At 41.7% G+C, this 26,957-nt stretch overlaps 1 protein-coding gene across 1 annotated transcript in view; it reads right to left on the bottom strand.

The window, feature by feature from the left end:
- The window catches only part of PTPRM (protein tyrosine phosphatase receptor type M), a 755,728-nt gene extending 728,771 nt beyond the window's left edge, over positions 1 to 26,957 (bottom strand). Inside the window, exon 1 of the mRNA XM_029921584.1 lies at positions 26,885 to 26,957. Within this exon, the coding sequence (XP_029777444.1) occupies positions 26,885 to 26,957 (73 nt within the window). The remainder of the gene's footprint in view (positions 1 to 26,884) is intronic.

Below are 26,957 nucleotides of genomic sequence, written 5' to 3'. Positions count from 1 at the left end.
AATAAAAACGCAATTCCATACCCAGGTCAATCTGTTTCCCTCCTAAAAGGGCTCTTGGCAGCCAATTTCCTCCTCAGAGGCACATGAGGAAAGCACCAACGTTGCTTAGATTTCAACACCTGACGGGCATCTTCCTGATGTTTTCCTATAGCCATGGTGACCGCCAGGGTACCACCTGCTCCAAAAGCCTCTAGGCAAACACCATCTCTGCCACCATCATCAGTGGGATGCTCTGGGATCATAACCAAGGCGTGGCTGTGCCTGAAGAGAACCCTGGCTCCGGCCCACGTCCTGGCTGATGTCCTTGAATAAGCCACTCAGATAATGGAAAGACCCTAGAACTCCAAGGCACCGCCAACAGTACTGCTGCGCCTCTGGCTGTCAAAATTCGGTGCAGAGAAGTGGGCTTCAAGGATGACAATTTGAGAAACAAACACTTTTTCCCTTCTGCTAGGTATGTATACTGATTTCTGTCCTTAAATCAAAGTAGCTATACAGCATCTTTGCTCCCATAGCATTGCCTTCACTGAGCTGTTTTCAGGTTATTCTTTCAATTTGGAGGTCAGGTTAAAGAAACAAAAAGAAAGGATGACACCAAAACTGTTCATGAGCAGAACATCCCCCAACACGTCACTCAACCTGCTGACATAGAGCCTTCAGTGGAAACCTAGGAATAGCAAACAGAAATACTATTTCCCTCTTCCCATAATTGCCAGGTAGCTTAAAACCGGTATCTAATGGCATATAACTTTCTTTTTAACTCTTGTTTAGTACTTCTCTTTTCTCCTTTTATGCCTCACTTCAAGTAAATTAAACTGAGTTTATTCTTTCTTCTATACATTTGTTTCTTTTTTCTTTTGCCAATCAAAAATGTTTACTGATTCCCTAACATTCACCCACAGTAAAAAACTGAGGGAAAAGGTGGGAGGGGGTGTTACAGAGAGACAAAATCAAAAGGCTACCCTCAAGGAGCTCTGGAAAAAGGAAAAAGATTAGTACACCTGACTGAAGAAGGTCTGGGTTCAAATCCCAGCTCCACCGCTCATTTACCACGAATCCCTAGATGAGCTACATAGGTACTCAAGTAGGTTTTCTAAATCCTGATCTCCAAGATTTGTGAGTATATGGCATTTCCTCGCCAAGCTGTTAAGATTCACAGCCAGTAGAACAGGTACAACCAAGTTGTAGTGTGTAAAGCATTATATCTGAGTAAGCTCTTTATGTCATTAATATAGAAGTTCAAGGTTAAAGGCTTGCAAAGTAAAATTCCTGCAATGCGGTTTCCTCCAGCAGGGAACGAATGGGTAGAAAGTGGACTTAAGTGATTGCTAATGCAGTAATGACTGACATGTGACAGCGACAATAAGACACACAGATGCAATTTGACATTAATGGAGAGATTTGCCTGTGGTCATGTACAGGGCGGGGGGCGGGGGGGACGCTCCGCCTCTTGCCTTTAACTTGGGTATGAAATCAAACGTCAGCCAAGATTAATTAGGAGCCTGGAGCTTCATTCTCCGCTGTTGATAGGAAAAGTACATTTCCATAATGTGAAGAAACCTCTACGTGGGACGCAGACCTGGCTGACATTGAGGGAAGGGCTGTTTCACTGTGAATGCTGCCTGTGTGGTGCCTGTCAGGGCAATTACTTTCCGCTCAAGTGGCTTGCTGTGTAACATTTTATTATCTTAACAAAAAAACTCTGGAAGCAATAATTATTTATTATGTTAATTCCGTAGCTTTCTTCCAGAAATTTCTGTAAGACCATTAAAAACTAGCTGTGCCCTTGAAATAAACCATGAGTTTATTAATACTCAACCAATTAAGGAGAGAAAAGCAAAGTAACAGAACACTCTACACCAGCAATTATTAACTAAGCAGTCAGTTTGCACTTTCCTTGCCACAGATTTTATTCCAGGAAGCATCCTATATACTTAACTGGCTGAAAAATCATGTGAAATGTGTTTACATCATTACAAGCACCTAGAAAACCAGAACGGAGCAGAAGGAACCTGCTGCATTTGTCTAGAAAATGGTCGAGTCCAGGTGATGACAGAAGCCGTATTCCTCTTTAACCTCTCACAATTATGGAGAGCCACCTGTAGAAGGCTCGGAAGCAAAGGGCAATTTTATCTCATTTCAATTCCCTTTGCCCCAAGTGTGTACATGCATGTGTGCACACACATTTTACCACCTTTTACTTATTAATTAGGCCCCTGTTTTTATAACACGTACTCCAATCTTTAGACTTCCTCATTCGAGGCCCCTGATGACTGTAAAGGTCAGGCCAATTCGCTAATAGCCCCAGAGCAAGGGATCCTAAAGACAGAGCCACGCCAATGCCTCTGAGCCAGTGAAGGCAGCTGTGAGCCAGGAACGAGGTGTGGGGCTCCCCACTTCAGGAGGGAGCGGCCTGCCCACTCGGGAGCAGGAAACGTCCAGAACAGGTGGGACACTACAGCAGGAGAGGAGCCAGGCCATGAGGCTCTTCTGTGCCTGTGGCAATAAGGGGCAGGCCAGCCACACCGCATACTAGGCAGCAGAAACAGCAGACGCTGCTTAGAAGAGGACACAAAAGTTGGGGGACAGCCTTGAGACATCTCCAGAGACGGCCCGATGCGGCATGTGAAATCCATTATGAGGTGGAAGCAATCTCACCTACTCCGCTGTCTCCTGACTCTTCTAGCTTACTGACCCTTCATCCCATGTTGCTTGCATAATACAATTGCATGAAACTTCAAAAAATTAATCATAGCCTTTATTTTTCTATTTTCATGTGCCCCTTAAGACCCACAGAACTGTATAATCTAAAATAACAATGACAACAAAAAAGACACCCTTAGTGAGGTATAGTAGAACTATTAAGAAAGTAAAAATTCTAACTGCTTCAGGGCTTGAATAGTTTTTTTTATCCTTAATGGTCTATCAGTATTTCTTACTACAAAAGTGCTTACATACACAATACAAGGAACCAGTATAATTTTTTTAATGTTTATTTTTGAGAGAGAGACAGAGTGTGAGCGGAGGAGGGACAGAGAAAGGGAGACACAGAATCTGAAGCAGGTTTCAGGCTCTGAATTGTCAGAACAGATCCCAATGCAGGGCTCAAACTCACGAACCATGAGATCACGACCTACGCCAAAGCCAGACACTTCAACGACGGAACCACCCAGGTACCCCAGGAATCAGTACCTTTAAATCAAACAACAGGCTGCTAAAATTCTTTACTTCCAGTTCCACTAAGGTTGCGATCATGTTAAGTAATAAACTTTAAACATTTGGGGGAAATAAACACCTGGAAGTATGTATAATCAATGAGACTCACGGAGCCCTCAGAGGTCAGTATTAATGCTTCCTCATCCACTCTGCATCCCCACCGCTGGAAGGTACAGTTAGCATGGGGGGGGGGTGAATTCATCCACCCGACTTGCAGAAGAAAACAGCTGCCAGCCATGGTTTTTAAAAATCAGCATGTTCAGGATATTATCTTTAGGTTTCAAAAGACACATGGTCCAATTATATTTTCTGACATTGTTTCTCTAAGCACAAATACCTGTGGCCTGGTGTCTAAATATAAACACAGGCCACCAGAATTAAAATCTAGGTCCCTTAAGATTTTTGTTAATTCTTGCTCATTTCTTTGCCCCCAAATACAGTAAATCCTAACAGAACTAAATAAAAACAAGTTGGCTCTCCCTTTCTCAGTGTCTATTTCTCTCTCTCTGTTTTAATGGTGTTTAAACATACAGCAAGAAAGCCGTTTTTGTGCTTTAGAATACTTCTGAACTTTTAGCAGTGGGTGTTCAATCTGTGCTGTTTTATTTTTTAGGGGGGTGCTCAATTAGAGCAGAGATACACTGGTTAGCCTCCCACAGCCCTCCCTCCTTGCCTCCTTCCCTCGACCACTGGCACACTGCTTCCCTAAGCTCTCTGATCTAATTCTGCACAAATGCTTAATAAGGTTGTAGAGATTTAATACAATTAGGAGTGTTGCTCACAAATTAACCAATCCATTAACACTCCAGCAAAGAAACAATTCCAGAGGAAAAGCCAGCCAAATGAGGATTAGCAGACAACTGGCTAAGGGTACAATCTGTTTTTAAAAAATCACACTGTGGCACAAGTGTTTTCACATCTACATTTGTATGTTTTGTGTTTTATACCTTTCAGAGCAAAGACAAATGGGGGACAAATTGTGCCACCTAAGAATTTTCCTCCTTTCCTGATCAGTTTCTAGAAGGGGGGATGATCATCACTCTCACAAAATCATCACAGTGCTTTACGGAGTCAAATACCCATGGATTCAGCTCTTACATAACAACTATTTTAGGTCACTTTCTCTTATCCTAAGATGGGATATATGAACACATAGAGGGAAATCTGGCAAATGCAGAAAAGTTAACATAAAGCAAAACTATCAATAAATCTGCTTTTCCAAAAATAACTACTATTAATATTTGGAATTGTATTTTATACATTTCCATAGATTTTTTAATAAATTGTTTAAAAATTATTAACTAAATTGGCATTCCCCTATACACTTGATTTTGTCACTCATTTTTATCCCACATAACCAAATTGTGATCATCTGACATCCTTAAATATTCCCTGTCACTATTCTTGGTGTCTATATGGCACTTTGTTACATGAATACACCATGACTTAATCCACTCTCTACTTTTGGATAGTCAGGTTTTTCCCACTTTTCACTACTGCAGAAAATGTCTTAATGAATATGCTTGCAGGGGATTTTCTGCATGTCCACTTTTGTTTCCTCAGTATGGGTTTATCCTATTTTTAAAAGGCCCCATCTTTTCTGTGTCCCAAGGCGTCATTTTCCACACTCCAGGTGTGTACACCCTACTTATGATGATCCATCACTCTAGACACAACCACAGTCCAATGGGCTGGACTTGAATGACCCACCACCTTGCCATCATTTTCAGTCCCACTCAAGGCACATTTTAAATATCCTTAGGTATGACAATTGCTCAAATGCTCGCAAGGTGCAAGTGTTGTATTGTCTGAAAAGAAATTTAAAGAAGTGTCATTGAATATTAGTAAAGGGATAATAATGTGCTTCATCATCTTCCTAAGTAGTAGATTACAAAAGATTGCCTCGCTTTTGAACTCACGGGGGAACCTGAGCACTGCCTTTCTCTGGAGCCTGCGGAAACCATTTAACTTGCGCTACAAGATCCGTGTAATAAGATAATTGTCACCCACTTCCCATTAAAGAAACCCTCAGAAAGACCACACTGAGTGTACAGAAAATAAAGTGCCTCGGAGACCATTTTAAGTATCTCTACAGCTCTCTGTGCTGCTTGTTCCCTCAGATTCTGCTTCCTGGAACAAGGTAAGAATTCAGCTGGAAAGTACCTATTGTCTGGAAGATTCAGTTCCATAATGCGAAACAAATTTTCTTTTTTTTTTTCTTTTCTTTTTTTTTTTGCAAGATTCTTTCGGGTCACATTGATTCCTTTAGTGCAAATGAGGAGTTTTCCACTGCTTGGTTTTCATATCATTATTTTTTAAAATTCTTTATTATTTTTTGAGAGCATGAGAGAGAGAGTGTGAGCAGGGAAGGGGCAGAATGAGAAAGAGACACAGAATCCAAAGCAGGCTCCAGGCTCCAAACTAGCTATCAGCACAGAGCCAGATGTGGGGCTCGAACCCACCGACTATGAAATCATGACCTGAGCTGAAGTGGGACACTTAACCGACTGAGCCACCCAGGTGCCCCAGTTTTCATATCATTAATGACTCCTAACATCTAAATTATTTTTAAGTCCTAATGATCTGTTACGACTTCAGAAGGGGTAGTTGAGGCAGAGAGATCTAAGATACTTGTCAAAGCCACAGACTGAGTCAAAACCAGAATTGAATTATTATAAACCAGAGTTTACCAGCTTGTTTTCTGTCTTTTCATGTTGGGGGAGAGAGGAGAGTTAAACGGGCTGAGCACAGAGGCTTTTTAGGGCAGTGAAAATACTCTGCATGACACTCTAATGGTGGATAGATGTCATTATGCATTTGTCCAACCCATAGAATGTACAACACTAAGAGGGAACCCTAATGTACACTATGGACCTTGAGTGATAATAATTTGTCAGTACAGGTTCATCGATTGTAACAAATGTACCAAATGGTGGGGGATGCAGATAATGAGAGAGGCAATGCATGTGCGGGGGCAGGGGCGTCTGGGAAATCTCTGGTACCTTCCTCTTAGTAATTTTGCTGGGAACCTAAAACTGCCCTAAAAAAATAACTTTTTTTTTTTAAGTAGGTCTCTATTTGGAAAGAAAAAGGCGATAGACCCCAGGCCATAGAGGCCAGCTCTATCAGTTCTACGGTCAGTGTAAAAGTCCCAACAGAACCACAGAGCAGCCACAGGAAAATTAAGGGACACACAGTGCTGGCAGGGAAAAGGGCACCAATTTCCATCCTAGCTTTAGATAGGTTCTCTCTTCCTGCCTGCCCTTTCCCAACAGACCTCACACCGCACAGAAGGAAGGCGCGCCCCTTGAGTGTAAAAGTGTCCATGGCATCAGAAACGGAATGTGACCCATTGCTCTTGAGGAAGCATTCTTTAATGAATAACCACACACTAGACACTCAATGTGGGGCTTCGTGTCTTTCCCTGTCATATCCATATTTCATTTAAGGGTTAAACAATGTACTAGAGATAGAATATTTTAGTCTTCGTGGAATGTTATAAAATCATATATATTACACGAGTTAACAATCACACATCTTCCTTCTCTTGACCAGAAAGAACTCATTTCACAGCTGAAGAATTGGCGAAATTATAAAAAGGATGACACCGGTAACTATTAAATGCCCCAAAATTACTTTTAAATGTACCTAAATATAATAATTCTTTTATAGCATATACACTCACACTCAAACATGACATTAACTAGAAATAAAAGAAGCTTCCAACAACTGAAAATATGGATGTCTGACACGGAGTCTTTTAAAAAGAACTGCACTGCTTTCCAAAATTTTCAAATTCCACAGGATAAATTCATAATAAAAATATGTGAGGTTTACTGTAGATTCAGTGTGCACTTGACAGTAGTATAATTAAAATCCACTTTATCAAACATTCATTTATGGGGTAATGTATCCAATGAAAATCAACCTTCATCTTATAAAATATTTAATATTTTCTACCTCATGCTAACCAAAATGTGCTATGTCAATCTGCTGCTAGACCCATTTATTTTGAGTAGCAAATATCTTTCTTTTATTAAAGACATAGGAAAGTTGTACTCCACACTCTTTAGAAACTGATAGTTATTTCTGAAAGCATGTCTGTGATTCTTATTATTCCCAGAAGTCAAACACAAAGTTCAGTACAGACCTTCACACATATTTACCGGAAACACGGCAGGTGTCTTCATTATAATCCTCATTCTATAATATCTTATAACTTCAGGTGCCCATAACATTACATTCCTATAAGTAAATGTGAAACAGAATAGATTTACCATTGTTTAAGCAACATACTTAAGCCCCACTGAATCTGCATCATTTTAAACTTGACTAACCTGCTTTTAATAGTCTGTCATACCATTTCTTTTTACTGTTTTCCTCAAAATGCAAATTACCACTTATTTGAAATTAAAAACTAAGTTAGACCTTTTCTCATAGAAAGTAAAGTTGATGTGACTGACAGCTTTGATGAGGGGTCCTGTGCAAACCTAATCATGTAATAGATATTTTTTGCTTAGTGAGTAGCCTAAATTTTCACCCCTAAGGTTTGACAAAAATGTGTGTGTGTGTGTGTGTGTGTGTGTACACACACACATACATATACATGTATATTTATATGCATATGTGTATATGTATATAAGATATATAAATGCATATATACATATAATTAAAGCCTATATTGACTAAAGTATATTAAAATTAATATCAATTTTTATTTTCACAACAATTTCTGGATATTTCTCTATTTCTGGGTTAAACAAGGTAGCTTTAAAAATAACAGGTGTAATTAACACGCACTGATAAATCTTGGTTTACACAGTCTCTTGGATTACTCCCCAGCAAACGAGAAGGTGCATGACTGGAGAAAAATCCTTTACAGAATAGTTGGCTTCCAATTTTTTGCTCTGAATATGGTCAAGAATGAAACTAATCAAATTGGTCATTAAAATTATTTCTAATGCTAGAACTCAATGTGAATCTTGGCATGTAACTTAAAAAGAATTCAAAGTGGCACTGGTATAGCAATTCTCTAGTCCTTTCTACCTATTTATATGAAAGAATTCTCAACACAGATTTATAAAAATGAAAACTGAAAATAGAATTTGGGTTTAACACCAATTAATGGCAAGTAATATCTATCCACAGCTATATTAACTAATCTTTTAAAACCCAGCTGATACCTAAAATACTATTCCAATAAATTTCAACTATGATTCAATTGTATCCAAATAATTTGAGAGTGATAATTCAACTAGATAAAACTTAGCACTTACTGCTTTATGGACCCATAAAATTAAGGACAGAATTAAAATCTCAATTTATACACGTTTTTGTTGCAGAGAAGTTTCGTAAGTACTCACTAAAAGACTCTCAAGCTTAAACATGTTGTAACAGGATAAGATTCTATGGGGAAATAAAATGTAAATAGCAGTTAAAGAAGAAAAATTAAGCATGTAAAATTTCTTTCAATTAAATACAAGCTTGTTCGTGTATTTTTAAATGGACAATGGAGAGAATCAAATCTCTTTGGTATTCTGATGTTGTTTCTGAGGGATGCCTTTAAAAGACTGTTGTTTTATATTAAAATGTCAATATTTACTGTAGAGCCTAAATTCCCTCCTTGATTGTATAAATTTATGATGCAAAATTTCAGATGTGAACTTATCAATCTTCAAGGAATTGTCCAATTTATTTAAATTCCTTGCCTGGAGAAACAAGCCTAAGTCAGAAGACTATCCAGGCTCAGTGGCCCACAGATCTTGGAACTTACCAGCATCAGCTCCTGGCTCAAGAAAACCATTTCTCTAGACCAAGATCTCATTGAACAGAACCTATCGCTTCTTTTGTTCCTGACTCTAACAGTTCTGTTGGCTATGTTTTAACATAGTCTCCAGAATGAGTAAACCTATCTGTTTACTCTGTTTTGAGTCATCCTCCAAAATAACAAGACCAGCCTAAGTATCCCAAGAGTTGGGCATTCTCCTCTGTCGGTTCACTCTGTTATTCAGGGCCCAATGCCCCATTCATTTGGAGCATCTATATTCAGAACCTGGGACTTGAAAAGAAGCATTTCAAGTTCATGGTGTGTGCAGACTGCTTCTAACTGGGCCTGATACAAAGAACTGCCAGTCACTGTTGCTTAATGGCTTCAGGTTTAGGCTCCCAGCAAATTGCCCTTGCAATTTGTCTGAGTTTGGGCACTTTGCTCAGCCTCTGAGTTTATTTCCTGGCTTGTAAAATGGGGAGTGATTTATGTGGCTATCAGTATGAAATTAGGTAATAGGAAAGTACATAAAATAATGCCTAGACATTTAAAGTAGTCAATAAGCATTATGTTTCGTTCTATTATAATACTACTACCCTTAAGTACTGTTGTGCCGATTAGAAATAAAGTAGCTAGAGCACAAACCAATGCCTGACACAGACATGGTAGTGGTTACACTTTCACTTACCATTTCTCTCTATTTCAGTCAATATCCACCATCCTGTCCACACCCTTCAGAGGAGAAATAGGCTGTCAAGTACCTGTCCTCTGAGTATTCCAATACAGTAAGAATGGAGATGGTCCAGTGGGATACAGATACCAATTTGGTTCACCACTGTCTTTTAAAACCCATCTACTACACGAGATGAATATGGAGGATGGGAAATAAGAAAAAGAGAAAGCCTAGGGCCATGATACCAGGCATGGGAATAAAAGAAGCAAATTTTGGATTCCTGAATCGCCCCTAACACCCCCCACACTTTTCCAACTTCTGACCAAATTCCCATCCTACACAAACTCATCCTTAAATGCAGCAGCAAATAAGATCTACTGCATGGAGACTGAAGGGAAAGATGGCAACTCATCAACAACATGATCTTCTAATTCAAAGAAAAAAAAAAAACCTATGAAATCTGTTCCTCTTTCCAATTTCCCAGGCCTCTCCCCTTCTGCATCTACTCAAGTAGCTGACCACTACCTCAAAAACTCACTTGCATATGATAATTACACTTATTATGGTCATTGCTGAATAATGTACATAAATAAATGCCAAATCACTATGTATCGTATACCTGAAACTACTGAAAATACTGTATGTCAATTACACTTCAATTATTAAAAAAAAAACCTCACTTGCTTAGGAGGTATCTCATTTTAAGAGGAAAAAAAATTTCAAAACCTTTAAAGACAATATGTACAGGTCTACCCTCTCCCTTCTCTCTGAGCAGTACCCTGAATAGTGCCCGCAGGCCTCAAGGGCAGTGCCTGATTTCCACTCACAACTCACAACCCTGGACCCTGGGAGCCAACAACTGGAAAAACCCCGCTCCAGGTCCTTCCCTCCTGCACACTCAGCCATGAGCTCCTTCACCAGGCCTGCCTTCAGTGTGCCTGAGTGCCTCTCAGGTTCTTCTGTAAGCTCCTGTGGGCCAGCCCTCATGCTGGACACACTCATATCCTCAGTCTCCAGCACGTCCCAACCCCCAAGGCCGCAGCACAGAGCTCACCTGCGTGTCCTCTGCCACAGAAGGCACAGCCACTTGTTAAGGTAGAAGACGTCACCCTGCCTCATTTTCACTCTCAGCCCTGGGTAATTATCTATATATAGTATTTATTCCTTGGGAAAGAATGCACCCTGCAAATACCTCCGGTCTTTGAGTGTTTTTCATCCTTGTGCTCGATTTTAATCTATAGAACTGAAGCATGAAAGAATAACCTTGGGTCCAGCACAGGAGAAACAATATGCATTCTAAAAGCATCCCAAGAGGAAAAAAAATGCCAACTTAATAGCAATTTCCCATAAAAAGAGACAGAGGACTGTCACCTGGTGGCTGGTGGTTCTTCTGTCTCACTAAAAGCAGGCCCAACAGGAGGGCCACAGGGGCAGGGTGAGGAACAAAGGTTAGCTCCATAACAGCATACCCAACCCTAGCGGAAACTCAGAAACAAAGCTGGCCAAGAGTGGGGCTGGCAAAGGCAGCTCGCGGTAGCCAGGACACTACAGGTGACAAAGCAGGTTTTTAAATTATTTCATTGGAGCCTCACAATATCTGTAAGCACTTAAAGCAGTTATTTTAACAACTATTTGAGGGGCACCTGGGTGGCTCAGTTGGTTAAGCGGCCAGCTTCATGATGTACAGTCATGATCTCATAGTTCGTGAGTTTGAGTCCCACATCAGGCTCTGTGCTGACAGCTCAGAGCCTGGAGCCTACTTCAGATTCTGTGTCTCCTTCTCTCTCTGCCCCTCCCCTGCTCATGCTCCTTCTCTCTGTCTCTCAAAAATAAACATTAAAAAAATTAATATCCATTTAATTCTACTGTGACTTGAGTCACAATTCAGAAACTCGACCCAAACCACACACCACATGAGAGCAGAAGCAAATATCACAGCCCCGAGGTCTGTTCCCAGGATCTCCCTCACCCTTAACAATGAACACACCACCAAGTTTAATCTCCAGCTGCTCAGAAACCTTCCCCAAATAAGAATAAAATGAAGTAAATATGCATCTGTTGACAGTCATCATCATTTCACAAATGATTTTGATGAAAAATCTAAATCCAGAATTGTTTAATTTTTTAAATATTTTTTAATGTTTATTTATTTTTGAGAGAGAAAAAGGGAGGGAGCATGAGGTGGGGGAAAGACAGAGAGAGAGAGAGGGAGGGAGAGAGAGAGAGAGAGTAAGGAAAACACATAATCTGAAGCAGCCTCCAGGCTCCAAGCTGTAAGCAAAGAGCTAGATGCAGGCAGGGCTAGGGCTCAAACTCATGAACCGTGATATCGTGATCTGAGCCCAAGTCGGATGCTTAACCAACTGAGCCACCCAGGCGCCCCAGAATTTTTTTTAAATCACTGTGAAAGATGCTGATATTCTCTTAATATTTATGCTCTCTATTTTGGTGTAATTATCTCTAACAATGTTGCAAAAAAAAAAAGTGATTAAAGCAAAGCACAAAATCATTGTAAACTATTACATACCAAGGAGATCTTTCTCATGGTGACTACAGGAAGACCCAACTCACTAGATTATTTTAAATCTTTCATATATTGGGGTACCTGGGTGACTCAGTCAATTAAGCATCTGACTTCAGCTCACATCATGGTTTCATGGTTCCTGAGTTGGAGCCCCATATCAGGCTCTGTGCTGATAGTACAGAGCCTGCTTGAGATCCCCTCTCTCTCCCTCCCCGTCTCCCACCCCACCAAGGAAAAAAATTCCTTCAAATATGGATCTACTTGCTTCCTTTGTCTTTTGTCCAACCTCAAAAGAAAACACAATCTGCTCCACAGAGGTAATTAACATCAATCTCCAAAAGCCCGCCCACCTCGACCTGTAGGGAAAGATCTAAAAATAAATTGTCACTGACCTCAGTGGCACTCTGGCCCTGAGACCGCTAACACACACAGTAAGAGATTTATGAAGGATTTAATACGTCTCCCCACAATCAGATATCCAGATGTTAAACACAAAAAATTACAAAAACAGAGTTCAGAGGATTCGAAATCCCAGAGAAGACAACATTCTGCCCTCCTCTGCTGGTGAGAACTATGGACAGTGTCTCTAATCAATTAATTTTATTCAAGTTACTTAGCAGCACTTTTCCTTCTAATTTACTATTTCAGAAACCTGTAAAATAGTAATAGCCACAGTGCACGGTGAGCTAAGCCAACTTCACAGTTGTTTTTAACATCAAAATGAGAAACTGTACCAAATAGGTTAAGCACACTTGGAAATTATGACACGTGTTTTGGGGCCAACAGGCCCAGGGGAGAACAGCCAGGCTTTGGTCTTAAGAGGCACTGGAGGAATGGGGGACTCTGGGGTCCACAAAGTACCATATCTACGGTCTGGGCAACATCTTAACACATGTTGGGGCCTCAGTTCCATAAACCATACATGACATCACCTTCCAGGACTGCTTTGGTAGTAAATAACATGTAAAGGACACACACATGGGTGGCATGCGATGTTCCTATTTTCTTTGCCCTTGCCCTTGGGAAGCCAGAGTGAAATAGCAGGTTGATGAGCTGGATTACAAATGGAAGAAAACCTGGAGCTGGGGGAACCACACCCTTTGGGATTTGCAGACAGAAAGGAAACACACAAGGCAATGACTCAAGGTTATTCTGTGGTCATAGGGCTCTAAGAACAATGACAACAGCTCTTACAGCCCGGGCACTGTTTCCCTATGTTTCCCAAATGATGACCAAGGAGGCAGACATCATCCCCTCTTTACATATAAAGAAACCGGCTAGAGAGGCAATGTGACTTTCACAACTGATAAATGACACAGCCAGAACTCAGGCTTAATAGGTCTATAATCACCTTTAGAAGACCCTGAGGTACAAGAGTTTGTAAAAGTTTCTTTTTATACAACCCATTATCATACTGGATCTTGGAGGCAAACCTATGAATCAGAATGGCACTGAATGACCCTAATTACAGACAAGGAACTGAGTTCACTGGGGTTAAACAGCTTCCCTTTCAGGTGACAGTGTCAGAGTAGACCCTGCAATACAGATCTTTCAATCTTAAATTCCTTTTTCTCATGCTGCCAGTGATTTCTGCAAAGCAGAGGCATCTCACAGCACAGGTACTGGGGCCAGGCAGACCCTACCTATATGGGGCCTAATTCTCCACCTCTCCTTGTATCCACACTATTAACAACATGGTCCTACAGCCCCATACACCAAGGGGTGAGGTCTGTTTCCCTACTCTTGTTCTAGGGTGGCCTTGTGGACTGGCTTTGACCAGAGTAGCAAGGTGAAACTGACTTTGACCAGAATATCAAGGTGAAACCCTTCCCAAGCATAAGCCAAAAAGGCCTTGGCACATTTCCACTCTCTTTGGAAACTGCCTGCTGGAAAATAAAGGAGAAAGCAGTTCCTCTAGCCTAGGTTATCCTATAGCAGCCTACAGTCAACCAATCCCAAAATATCAAGAGAACCAAGCCAAGGTCAGCTAAGTAAAGACATTTACATTAAGTATACCAATTCAAGTTTAGATCACCAGACTTCCCTTCACAAAACATGAAAAACTGGGGGAAAAAAAAACCAGAAAATATGTTGCTTTAAGCCACCAAGTTTGGGAGAGCTTTGTTACACAGCAATAGCTAACCATTATACCTTGCTTCTCAACTCGGGGAATCCTTTGTTTTAATCTTCTCAATAAAACTTTGTTTAGCCAAAAGATTTTTATGCTTTTCCACCTACATACAATTTTGTTTCATGGAAACATTCTGATGCTTTAAAAAAAATAAGTTGGAGAAGTACTACACTGGGCTATAATAACCTCCCTACCACCTTCCTAGTCCTGTGTTCTTCATTTAGTGAGCTCTGAATGTGTTATTTGGTGTCACTAGGAAGTAAGAGAAATGCACACACACAAAAGTTGCATTTGAACTGACTCAGATATTAAGATCTGGAACTCATTTACTTTGTCACCACCACTTAGTTCCAAAGATTTAGTGCATTTATAATGACACATAAAATGCAGCAAGATATATTAGAATGAGGTGAGAAAAGAGAACAGGAGGCTAAGTATCAGGTCAGAAAAAGAGATCAGAAGCAAAGTTCTATTGCACAGAACATCACTCTGGGCATTTTCTGGCTTTTTGCCCACCCAGCATCCACTCTCTTCAACTGGTCATAGAACCCATTTTTCCGTGGAAAAACTTCCATTTCCTCACTCTTGGTCCAGGTGGTCCATGTGGGCTGGCCATAGGCCTGATCCAGTAAGCAGGTCAAGAAGAGCATGAGGTTAAATTGGAAACAGGTGACATGAGCTGCCTCAGTGAATCCACAAGCTGAAGTGGTCTGTACTTTTGGGGAACAGAATCTCTCCCCCCTCTAGGCTCAGAGCTGGAGGATTCAGCCTATAACTCCCTAGAAATGCCACATAAAAAAGGAAAGCTGTTTACAGAAGAGGGCTCAGAACCCCGATGGCTGTGTTGAGCCCCTGGGATCAGCTATGCCTACCTAGAGCATCTCTGTCACAAGAGACAACAAATTCCGTTTGTTGAAGGCCAGCTCTGACTAAGGTTTTCCTGTTTAAAAACGTTCCTACTATCACAGAACACACATTTGAATCTGGCTTTCTAACGGCCAACATAAAGAAAACTTGATGGGTTACACAATTCACTATATCCACAAGAAGAAACTAAGTGCACAGAAGAATCACACCTTTTCCTGGAATTGAGACCCAGAAGGAAATCTCCCCAGAAGGCCATTATAAAGATCCCATACTGCATCCTGAAACATTACTCAACATCTTTCTAAGACACAACACTCCATTGGAAACAGGTTTGCAGAGAGCACATCTCACAATAGACGGATGGCATCAAATCTCAGTATAAATCAGGAAAAGGCCTCTCTCTACCTGTGTGGATGGGGTGGGAAGATGTACAGTGCACACACCCTATGCTCAGATGACCCGGCTTTGTTAGAAATGGAGGCAGCATTGCCTCCCAAAGCTTCCATCATTTCTCTCAGCCAAACTTTTATTAGTGAATATGCACCAATGGGTTTGAAAATATCATATTCTCTCAGCAGGGTACCTAGCACCTAATCAGTGCTCAATACATGGCTGTCACTTATTATTGTCAATTCCAAGCCCCCTGAAACGTGGCTTATCTCTGTTGCCACAATGTAAGTAGAAAATCACAGACTGCAGTCTGGTGGCTGCAAAGCCTTTGGTGGCGCCCATGAATGGCAAATATATTCTCAAGCATGGAGGAAAAGAGCGAGCTTCATCTGTGCAGAGGCAGCTACGGCAAATGGGGGAAGCATCTAAAATCATTCAGACATTCCTTCAGCTTCCTTCTAACAAGCAACTTCATGCTGTATCAGGCACTCTTTTAGACTGGACCCAATGTTCTAGACATTTCCCCCATCCTCATCTATCAAAAATACCCCACTGATCCAGGTCTCACTCTCTTAACACCATGCTATCTGACAAATTAATATGAACTACAATGACAATGCTCATACTCTTGAAGTGATTGGAGAGACCTTCTAGATCCTTGAATCAAATGTCTTCATTTTACGAGTCAGAAATCTGACATCTAAAGATGTCAACTTATCAAGGTGACAGCTAGTTGGGGATGTCATATTAAGATGACTTAATGAGCCACCTCTCCCAGACATGACATTTCAACAAGCACCTTTCTTACTTGGTCAAAATGATGAGCTGGTGGAAATTTCAAGTGCCTCAGCAGACGGGTATGCCCATTTTTAGGTTTGTGAGTCTTTTAGGAACTACTATAATCAAAATGCCAAGCTTTTGGCCCCCTTATGGGGCCCCTAAGACCAATTATTCTACAGTGTCCATGTTTCAGTGAACATGATAAAAAGGAATACGTGCTGGAAAATATTATTCCCAATGCCATATTGTCTCATTCTGTTCTATGAATGAGTCATCTCAAAATGCAGCTCAGAGCTGCAAATTTGAAGATGTAAAGTCACTGCGTTCTGATTACCCTGAAATGTCTTTATTCTTTTATTATATCCTAAAAATTCCAGACTGATAGCACATTTCCTAGAGGTCACCAACTTGAAAGATGGGTGCAAAACAGCCAAGTTTCTATAAAATGCCTTGTTTCATAATTCACGTTTTCTTCCGATACCAGAAAGTCTCCGCTTCATAAAAGAAATACTCTTCCGTCAATCAATATTTTGGTCTAAACATCCATGTGATGATCTTTAGAGGCTTTCTTAACCCTAGTCAGAGAAGATGTGAAAGGTTCTCCAAAGGGCATGGTCTGTGAGGCACTGCTATTTTCTTACTAGTAGTCTTTTGACTTTTACAAGCATCAAGATTATCGGAGATGTTTCTCCACCAGTTTCTGTGGCCCCATTCCAGAGATTCTGACTCAGTGGGTCTGTGGAGCCAGGAATATGAGGCTAGAAGCCTCACGTGACTTTAATGCACATGGAATACCACCTTCCATGCTACTGAGTAGTGCTGGCTTTGCGTAGTTCTGATTTGAGGTGATCATTTTGCTATTTTCAGCTTTTTTTTTCCTTTTAAAACACAATATTGGCCATGTGTTTATAATGTATATATGTGTATAACCACATTGACATAAATGTCACTTTTACAACCTCCAGGTACCACAACTATCAACCCTTTGGACCCAGAAAGGGACCCTATTAGTCTGAACTATATGAAACTGTCAATAGTCGACCCTTTCTGACTTACAAGAACAGCAGGTTCACATGGTTAAACCCACCATGGACATGGATGGTGCAGAACCGACCAATCCACTCTCCTCCTCGTGACTAAACAGACACAACTCTGTCACCTCAAGAGCCCTCCTGATGTCACAGCATTGGTTGGTCTTTATGATAATCCTCCAAGGTACTTTTCCAGAAAAGAAAACAAAGTCTCAAAAAATTAAATAACACACCCAAGGCCACAGGGCTATTCAGAAGCCTTGTTCCAAAATTAGGAACATCTGATATGCTGGGGGCGGGGGGCACTGCCTTTCTTTCCAAACCCCAGGGAACCCATAGCTGACGTCAAAGCCTTAACATCCTCCAACTGTCAAAGGCCCGCCGTGACCAGGCAGGCCCTCCCAACCCTGCTCCAAACCTTCCAAGGGTCAGCAACACAGGACTCCTAACACCTTTGCAGCAGTGACTCCCTGCTGGGAGACAAGCCACGCCCCTGAAAAGCCACGCAAATGGGATAAAAATAAAAACAGGGCAAGAGGCCCCATAGCACATACACAGGACATCATGCCAGTGGATATCTGTGCAGATTTCACACCCTATTCAGTGGTCGAAATTTCAAAAGTCAAGGAAGCAGAGAACACAGTTTATGAGACTGTTGTCAAGGTGACCTCGTTTCATGAAGTTTCATCACCTGACTGCATACCACACTGAATAAAAAAGGAACCAGGGCACACGGGGTCTACTAAAGATGAGCTGGTTGTTAATGTGAGAAAGCGGACTCTGCGTGGGTATAATTAATTTCACTCTGTATCAGAAATAAAACCAGCAGAGATAACATATATGACTCCCTGTTATGGAACCATCTTACTGGTGATACCATAATTCTTTTAATTTACCAGTGACTAAAATCAAATCCCCCTAGAGTCATGATAAACCTACCACATGATAAATTCCATTTTTAGCAAACTTCTGCTTTATAACAGTACCTGATTAATGCATTTCTATTACACATGATAAAATTAGTTTTCCTTTCATATATTCGAGTAACAAAAGGCAACACTTGACCCTCTAAACGTAGCAACTAAATGCTATCTACGTGCCTATAAATTGCTAAGGGTACCAACCACAAAATCCACAACCTGGGCCTATTGTTAAAGTTATGCCAGATGCTTAAAAAAGTTAAACTTGACAGAAAAATAAAAACAATAATAAGTATAAGTCATTTTATATTTTTCTTCCCCAAGGGAACTTCATTCAATTCCGTATTCATTCGACAAATATATTAAGTGATTGATACACATTAATACACTCTAAACATTTCAGTGATTGGTTTTTATTTAATACAGTATCAGTACATTTATTTTAAAGGTAATGCTTTAGGCCACTTTACAATTTTGTATCCAGCGAATGTACAGTGAGTTCACCTCAAGCATGTGGTTTGGGGACATGATTTAAAGTACCTCAAGATAATCCAACTGAGATAAGCGATCAAATAGGACCATGGAACACCAACTGCAAACAGGGTGTGGTCCAATTCCCTGTCACCTGCTGTCAGCAGCCAACCTGTAAACCTGTTTGGATTCCACAGCTAGAAGCTGGGGAGGGGAAGGAATGGGGTCTCTGCCTTCCATGGCTACGCAAACACAAACACATTCTTCTCCTTCCGTGCAATAAATCTGCTTTCTGCATACTGACTAGGAAAGAGATCAAAATGAATATTCACCCATCTGAAAACAAACTGATGCTCTATAAGCTTTTATGCTTTGCAGCCCATAAAAAGTAAATGCTTTGCTTCTGCTTAGGCTGTTGCATTTTGAAATAAATCATTCTGTTAAACGGTGGCTTTTCCTCCAAGGGAGATTCCAAAAACTCATCTGTTCTGACAAGTCCCTGACAACCCTGATCTCATTCATCTTCTCCCTCACACGCCGCAATCACTGCTCTCTGGCCTTCGAGGTCACGGCCCTCCCCATCAGCCCCAGAGATAAAGTGAGTGACCCTGTCTTCCATCATACCCTCTGCCTTCCCCTTGCTTTCAACACTTGCGCTTCATATAAAAAAGTGTTTAATGACTCATTAGTCTTCGCACTGTAAGCAGGAAAATTAACTGGATCAGATTTCCAACACAAATTATAATAACTTCCCCAACTGTATACCTAAACCACAGTGCCACCGAAGTACTCTCTCAAAGGCTTAAGCGCAGCACAGAAGCCACTTCCTACCAACGATACACACCTGACCGTGAACATACACCCCACTGCCTCTTCCTGGGCTGATGGGGAACAGCCCAGATGAAGATGAACCCTTACTTAGTTGGCAAATATATACTACTTCTTCTAGCCCCGCTGCTATATATAGAATAGGAGCCACATATGATACTGCAGAAGAGAAAAATGAGAAAGATGATCACAGACACGTTTAAAGTTGCCTTTGGGTCAGTGCTGCACCGCGACAAACTAAGGATTACGACTACTGGAACCAAAACCTCCATGAAAGAGTCTAAGTTTACTGAAAAGGGTAAGACGCACAGACAGGCAAAGGAAGGTGCACTAAATGGCATCCTTCTTTCAGCTGGAAGTACATGAGTGCAGGCAGCCTTAGGTGGGTAAGGCTGGCCTCTCCCTGCTCAGGCAGGTGGGTCTAAGGATGTAGCTACACCTAGTGATCAGCTCTAGATCGCAGCAGGAGGAGCAGTAAGCAGGAAGCCAGCCTGCCTTGTGGACAGCACTCTGCGACTGATTCTCAGAATGTCTGGTGACAATGTTGTCAAATAAATAATGTCCTGAGGGCTTTGATATACCTGCGGTGTTAGATGACAGAGACGGCAATGACTGTGCAGAGAACAGAAATACAAGGCTCTATTTTCAGATATGCACTAGCGATACGCTAAAGAGATGGATAATGAAAACCCTTTATTTTCTATCTGGAAATTGAGTTCATTTACAAAGACACAGATTCACATTTCTATGCTGAAACTCCAAATTTCATGTACATTAATTTCCAGTTCTCTCCAAAGAACTCTTTGGAGTTTCTCCAACTGTTTCTATTCTATTTTGGTAGATTTTGAAACTCTCATAAGCGGACAAAGCATCATAACTGTATCTTTCTTATCTTTGCCCACTATCAGCCCCAAAGCTCCACTATCAAGGGGCTTTACAAACAGTAAGTGCTTAATAAATATTTACTTGAACCCAAAGGTGTTATTTTACAGACACATTGGGCTATGCACCTATTACAAACAAACCAACAAATACCTTCTAAACATAATATCCACCCAGAGAAATTTCCAATGGCTAATCATTACTGCAAGTTTTAATTAAAACTTTATGTTGTGGTAAGTAAAATTATAGGAAACTTTTTCATTTAAGTTTTACAACTGGCTGGATCCAATATCTTCCCCCAGATAAGACTATTATTTGAAATGTCACACTGGCGGTTTCACCTAAGAGGCTGAGAATCAGCACAGTCACATCAGCCTGTTCATAATTTTGGCTGTGTTCATGAGGAGGCTAATAACTGCATGAACGTGACTTCTATTTTTACCCATGGTTCTCTTTCAACTCTTGTCAAGGTAAGCTGATCATGCAAGATGAGGATCCCAGTTCTTCAGGAGAAGTAGTTCTTATAAGCATCAGCATGCTCTCAAGGGTTTATTCCAACACAGACAGCAGCCCCCGTCACACACACCCCACCCCAAACCCTCCTCCAGTTTCAGATTCAGCGGGTCTGGGCGGGGGCTAAGCATGGGCATCTTTCACAAGTTCCCAAGGGATGCTCAGGCTGCCGGTCCAAGGACAACGCTTTACAAACTACTTTTTTAGATCAACATTTCTCAAAACGTGGCCACAAACCAGGATTATGTGGGGAGATTCTGGGAGACACTCCACGAACCTTCCACCTTAGAATCGACATAGCTCAGCCCTAGAAATTAACACTGGGAAGGGCCACTGCAGTGCTCCTTGGGCACCCTAACTTTTAAGAAGTGCAGATTTCAACACAGCTTGCCATGGACACTTGGCTCAATATCCCCAGGCCTTCCCCAAGGCCACCTAAAGCTGCTGAGCTGTAGATGTCACTGCGACCTACCTGTGCTTTTGTCACCCTTTTGATTACCTCTCCTTTCCTTTTCACAGGTTCCATCCTTAAGAGCAAAAAAGATGTAAGGGCTGGGACCCCTCCTCTGCTACGGCCTCCAGAACTAATGTCACTGATGCCTGAGCACACCACACTTTTCTTTTCATGCCTGTTTTCTTCTGTCATTTGTCTCTTACACACTTCTACTCAGTGGCAGGGGTACTGTTGACTCCCAAGGCTGGTGACTAAGGCTTTCCTGCTCCCCACCCTACACCACCCCCAACTTACTTTTCTCTGCTGGGTTGTTCAGAGCCACAGAGGAAGTTCGGGCTTTCTGGTGACTACTCTGGAAACCACAGCAGTATTTTAGCAGTATTTTAGGAAGCTGAGAAGCTGCAGCCTCTTATAGTAGCAGACTTCTATTATTTTGGATCTTTTTAAATGTTTCACTAGTGAGTCTGAAACACGTTACTAACGAAACCTTTGCTCACTTTCAAGATGAGTTTATTAATGTGTTATATTCGTGGAGATAATAAGCAACTGAGAGACAAAACCGTAATAAAGCATGTGGGAAAGTTAGTTTTCAAAGAAAGAGAAGAAGTTCGGAATTAAACTAAAAAGCCTGGGGTGGTAGACACCACCCTTAAGAAAAATGTGACGCTGCCGAACAAATATGTAACCACTTATCAAGAGGCCTGACCTTGAGCTGAAAGCTACCTCTTAGGAGATTCAGATAATAACACATGCTCATTCTAGAAAACTTAATAAAATCTGAAACAAAAACTGAAAGGAAACAATACTAATCCAAAACATGGCTCCTCTACCAAAACAGACACCCACAGCCTATTGGTTCTAAGAATGTTACTCTAACTGTCAGGGAACCAACACGGAATTACGTGAATAAGCCATCAACTTTTATAGAACTGCCCCAGAAATATTTAAATTCTAAAACAAACTTTTGCCAAAAGTAAAGGCTATGCTTCTTTCATACCAGGTATATATAATCTGAAAACATAAATCAGATTACTTGTTTATTAAGGGAAGCTCTTTTAGAATTATTCAAGTTACATACACACTTACCCATACATCATGATATAAAACTTCACTTCCAAAAAAACTGTATAATAACCCATTCGAAACAAGAAAGACTAAAACCTGTAATTTTCCAGATCAGAAAAATTTATTACGCTCAAGCAGTAAATACTTCTTTACATACACAGAACACTAAAAATTTTATAGTAATTTCTCAGCATATTTCTTCCATGCTCACTGATTTAAATTTGAAGTATTTCCATCATATGAATTTCAATCTAGTTAAAGCACCATAAAAATGTAAAGTGTCATGACTATAGTTATCTGAAAAAGAAAAATAAGTCACAATGCTAAATAAGTCTATTCCCACTCCTTACAAAGAGTGTCTTAATATTTTGTATTTTAAAATAAGTTTAGATTTACCAAAAAAGTTGCAAAAATAAATAGTACAGATTTCAAGTACAACACTTCACCTGCTTCTCTTAATGTTTACATCTGACATAACCCTCACTGAATTCCAGAAGTAAGAAACTAAACACTGATACAGTACTACCAACTTAACTATAGACTTTATTCAGATGTTGGCTGTTTTTCCCACAAATAACCTTTTTTTTTTTAATGTTTTATATATTATTGAGACAGAGAGAAAAAGAGCATGTGCGGGGGAGGAGCAGAGAGAGAGAGAGAGAGAGAGAGAGAGAGAGAGAGGGAGACAGAATCCAAAGCAGGCTCCAGGCTCTGAGCTGTCAGCTCAAAGCCCAATGTGGGGCTCAAACTCACAAAGTCGGACGCTTAACCGACTGAGCCACCCAGGTAACCCCACAAATAGCCTTTAAAGAGTACTTTTAAAATAAACTTTCCACAAGAATCCCAAATTCACAAGGTTATGTTAAGGTTTAATTTATTCCAAAGACTGTGGTAAAAACAAAGGGCCAAATCTGTTTACATTTCTATCTCTGCAAACCAGAGTTTGCTTAAGAGAACTTAACACATCAGTCCTATTATAATGTAAAACTAAACACTTTGTTGTATTAAATTTATTACAATTCAGCTTTCAAGAAACTGGGTCAAAGAGGAATGACGTGCCAGTTATTTGGCTTCTCACATGAAAAAGAGAATTTCAGGCAAAAGTAAAATGATCTAACTTCCTTGAGTCTGACTTGTATTCCTTTTTACAAAAGTTATTTTTAATGACCATCAAAAGCTTAGAAAACACCAACTGAGCCTCCAATAAGAATACTGACATTAGAAATTCCAAGAATATTAACAAATTAGAAATTGTAAAGATGCAAAACCATTTTTAAAATGGAATGTGTATAGTAAATAAAGCCCACATGAAGCACAAACTGATTTCTTTTTTTTCTTCCAATAGGTTTAGCATGCTTTTTCTGATCTCTGGACTCCAAATTCCCTATAGTCCGCCTCTAGAAATGATCCATTAATAAATATATAAATTCCAATCCTTCCTGAAGAGACAGGATTGTGAGCATGGCAGAAAGGGAAGAGCAGTGTCCCACGTATATAAATCTTAGTCACACAAAAAACCTGCCACCGATCACACAAAATCTCATGATTTAAGCCACTGGGTAACCTAAGGAGAACACCTTCTGGAAAATATTCATTTCAAAGTCAGGGAAATGTCAGCCAAGTGATACTTCCTACAATCATCCCTCTCCCTCCCTTCTATGTCAGTTAATTCAGGTACCATGTGAATGTTTGCAAACGGTCCCTGTTCACATTAGTGTTCTATTCAACAAACTGTCATTGCCTGTTAGACCTAAGGCTTCACACTAAGGGTTTTCTGGGGAACCAAGAAGGAAAAAATACTGACTTTGCCTTCAAGGAGCTTACAATCTATCACCTCTATCTCTAAAACTGATTATCACACCAGGTGTGTCAGGAGAAAAAGCAGCTAATAACTACAATTTCCAGAAAAATCCTAAATCCCAGCACACACAAAGAAACTCACTTTTCCAAAGCATTAAGTGCCTCACACCTATACTACCTAAAATGCAGAGTGCAGAGAAAACAAAAAGTAGCATATGGCAACATACCTGATCGCTGCACACACAAAATTTACCAACTTCAAATATTTAGAATTTCAACAATTCCAAGCAATCTCTCAGATATTGCCCTGCATTTATTTCCCCTTCACCCACTAACACACTAAAATAACTCTGGCTTTTTAAACAAAAGGAAAGCACACCCTATTTAATAGTATGATAATAAACAAACACAGTGACTTATTTCCTCTGAAAGAAAAAATATGGCTAAATTTTAGTCAAAGTTTCTTTGGGTTTGACAGTTTAAACCAGCCTTAACAAGGACACAGGTCAGTACCACCTGAAGCTGAAATCCTTTTTTTAATTTTTTTTTTGTTTTATTTATTTTTGATAGAAAGAGAAAGAGAGAGAGAGACAGAGAGAGAGAGACAGAGACAGAGCATGAGCAGGGGAGGGTAAGAGAGAGAGAGGGAGACACAGAATCAGAAGCAGGCTCCAGGCTCTGAGCTGTCAGCACAGAACCCATGAACTGTGAGATCATGACCTGAGCTGAAGTCAGCTGCTTAACGGACTGGGCCACCCAGGAGCCCCTGAAATCCTTTTTAATGAAGAATGAGTGATGCTTTAAATACGCTACATAAATATTGGTTTCCATCCTCTTGCACACAACTTAAAAATCCACCAAAATGCTATTTGACAGGCAAACTTAAAACAAATCCTAGGTAGGAATCTTAATAAAGAGAAAACCATCACTAAGGCCCTTGTATTTGGCTTCTAACACTAATGAGTTACAAGGTTCTAAAACTGATGAGTCTACTCCATAATTCACTAATAAGGCCAAAATCTGCATCAATTTTATATCACACAGGAGTGTATCATTTTAAGCCCTCTGGAGCACCTGCAATTACTAGACAGTAAAAGAAACATTAAACTTCGGGAAAGGATACTTCTTTACTGAAGTTGACAGTTTGGATTTCACAGCGCAGAGCAATCTGCCAACCACAATCTCATTCTCATCTCTGCTGCCAACTGTGGTCAAGGGTCCTGTGGCTCAGCAACACACGACACACAGGAGTCCGTGCCTGTGTGTACCCAGGACTCCAAAAAAAGTAAAACTGTACGTTTCCACAGACTAGACAGCCCAACCTGTCCAATGTTTAGAATACGCGTGTTTTACTGTCAGTGAAAAACTCCTTCACCAAAAATTCTTTTAAAAGGCCCAAGTTACTCATTCCTCCCTGATAAACATACAAACCTATTTTGCAACCCAAATTTATGGTCAGATAGCGGGCTTTTTACCCAACTAAAAACAAGAAGCCCTGCGCCACCATTGTACGTGAACCTTAATGAAACTAATATACATGAGAAAGTGCAAATGCGCACGGGTCTGGCCCATCCACCCACGTGTGTGCTCCAGGTACCGATGGCAATCTAGAGATAACCCCCATAACACTGGGCGGCCTTGGGTCCCAATCCTGACAACCACCCCAACCCCTGGAGTCTTGAGGTCCCCTGGGCGAGGGTCCCCTCCCGGCTCGGCACGGCGTCGCGTGCGCTAGGAGACACGCGCGCACACACTCAAACACACATACACTTGCACGCACAGTCCTTTTCCTTCCCACCTGGGACCCCCGGCGGCGGGGCTGGGTTAACAAGTTGCCACCGGCCCGCAGCGCTCTGCTGGGGGCCGAAGGCGGGTAGATGGGGCCCGGAGGGCGTAAGGCCGCGTTGGCCCGAGGCCTGGGATCCTGGCCTCTCCCTCCCGGGCTGTCGGTTCTCCCGCTGGGACTGACGAGGAACGGCCGCCTAGGCTCTCCGGAGTTGCTGCGCGACCGCCTGGATGAGCCGGCGTCACCGGCCGAGAGAGGCTGGGGGTTGGCAGCAAGGACGCCACGGCGCCGGGCGATCGCCACCAGCGGAGCTGCTACTGGGTCTGGACGATCGCCACGGGCGCAGCCGGGAACCGGCAATCAGGCCCCACCGCGGCTCCGGGTCGTAGGGATCGCGCAGCGCCCACGTCCGGCGGCCCGGGGCTGCAGCGCCGAACTTCAAGCAAAGTTTTCCGCTGTTTCTCTAGGAGCCGGCCAGGGACTCGGAGTGGCAGCGGTTCGCCAGAGCACGAGCCCAGGCCCCGGGACGGAAGCGAGGCGGGGGTCCCCGCTTCGAGGCTAGCGCTGGAAGCACGCTCTCTCCGGCAATCGGAATCGCTGGCGACGGCGATCCCCGGCGGCCCCTCGCCCAGAGCGGGCTAACGCGCGGCAGCTGCGTCTGCCCGCCGCGCCCTCAGCCCGGACCCGCCGCCCGCCTCGGGCTCTCCCCGCCGAGGAGCTGCCGGCGTCCGGAGCCCCTGCTCCGGCCCGCGCGTCCCCGGCGACCGCACAAACGGTCGCGCTTACCTGAAAATGTCTCCCCTGCCGCAGTTAGCAAAAGTCCGGCCAAAGTCGCCAGGCAAGTCCCAAGTCTCCTCAT

This window comes from Suricata suricatta, chromosome 14 (genome assembly GCF_006229205.1).
Source record: "Suricata suricatta isolate VVHF042 chromosome 14, meerkat_22Aug2017_6uvM2_HiC, whole genome shotgun sequence".
Classification (NCBI taxonomy): domain Eukaryota; kingdom Metazoa; phylum Chordata; class Mammalia; order Carnivora; family Herpestidae; genus Suricata; species Suricata suricatta.
Note: the sequence above shows the minus strand (reverse complement) of the source record. Positions and strands in the feature narration are given on the sequence as shown.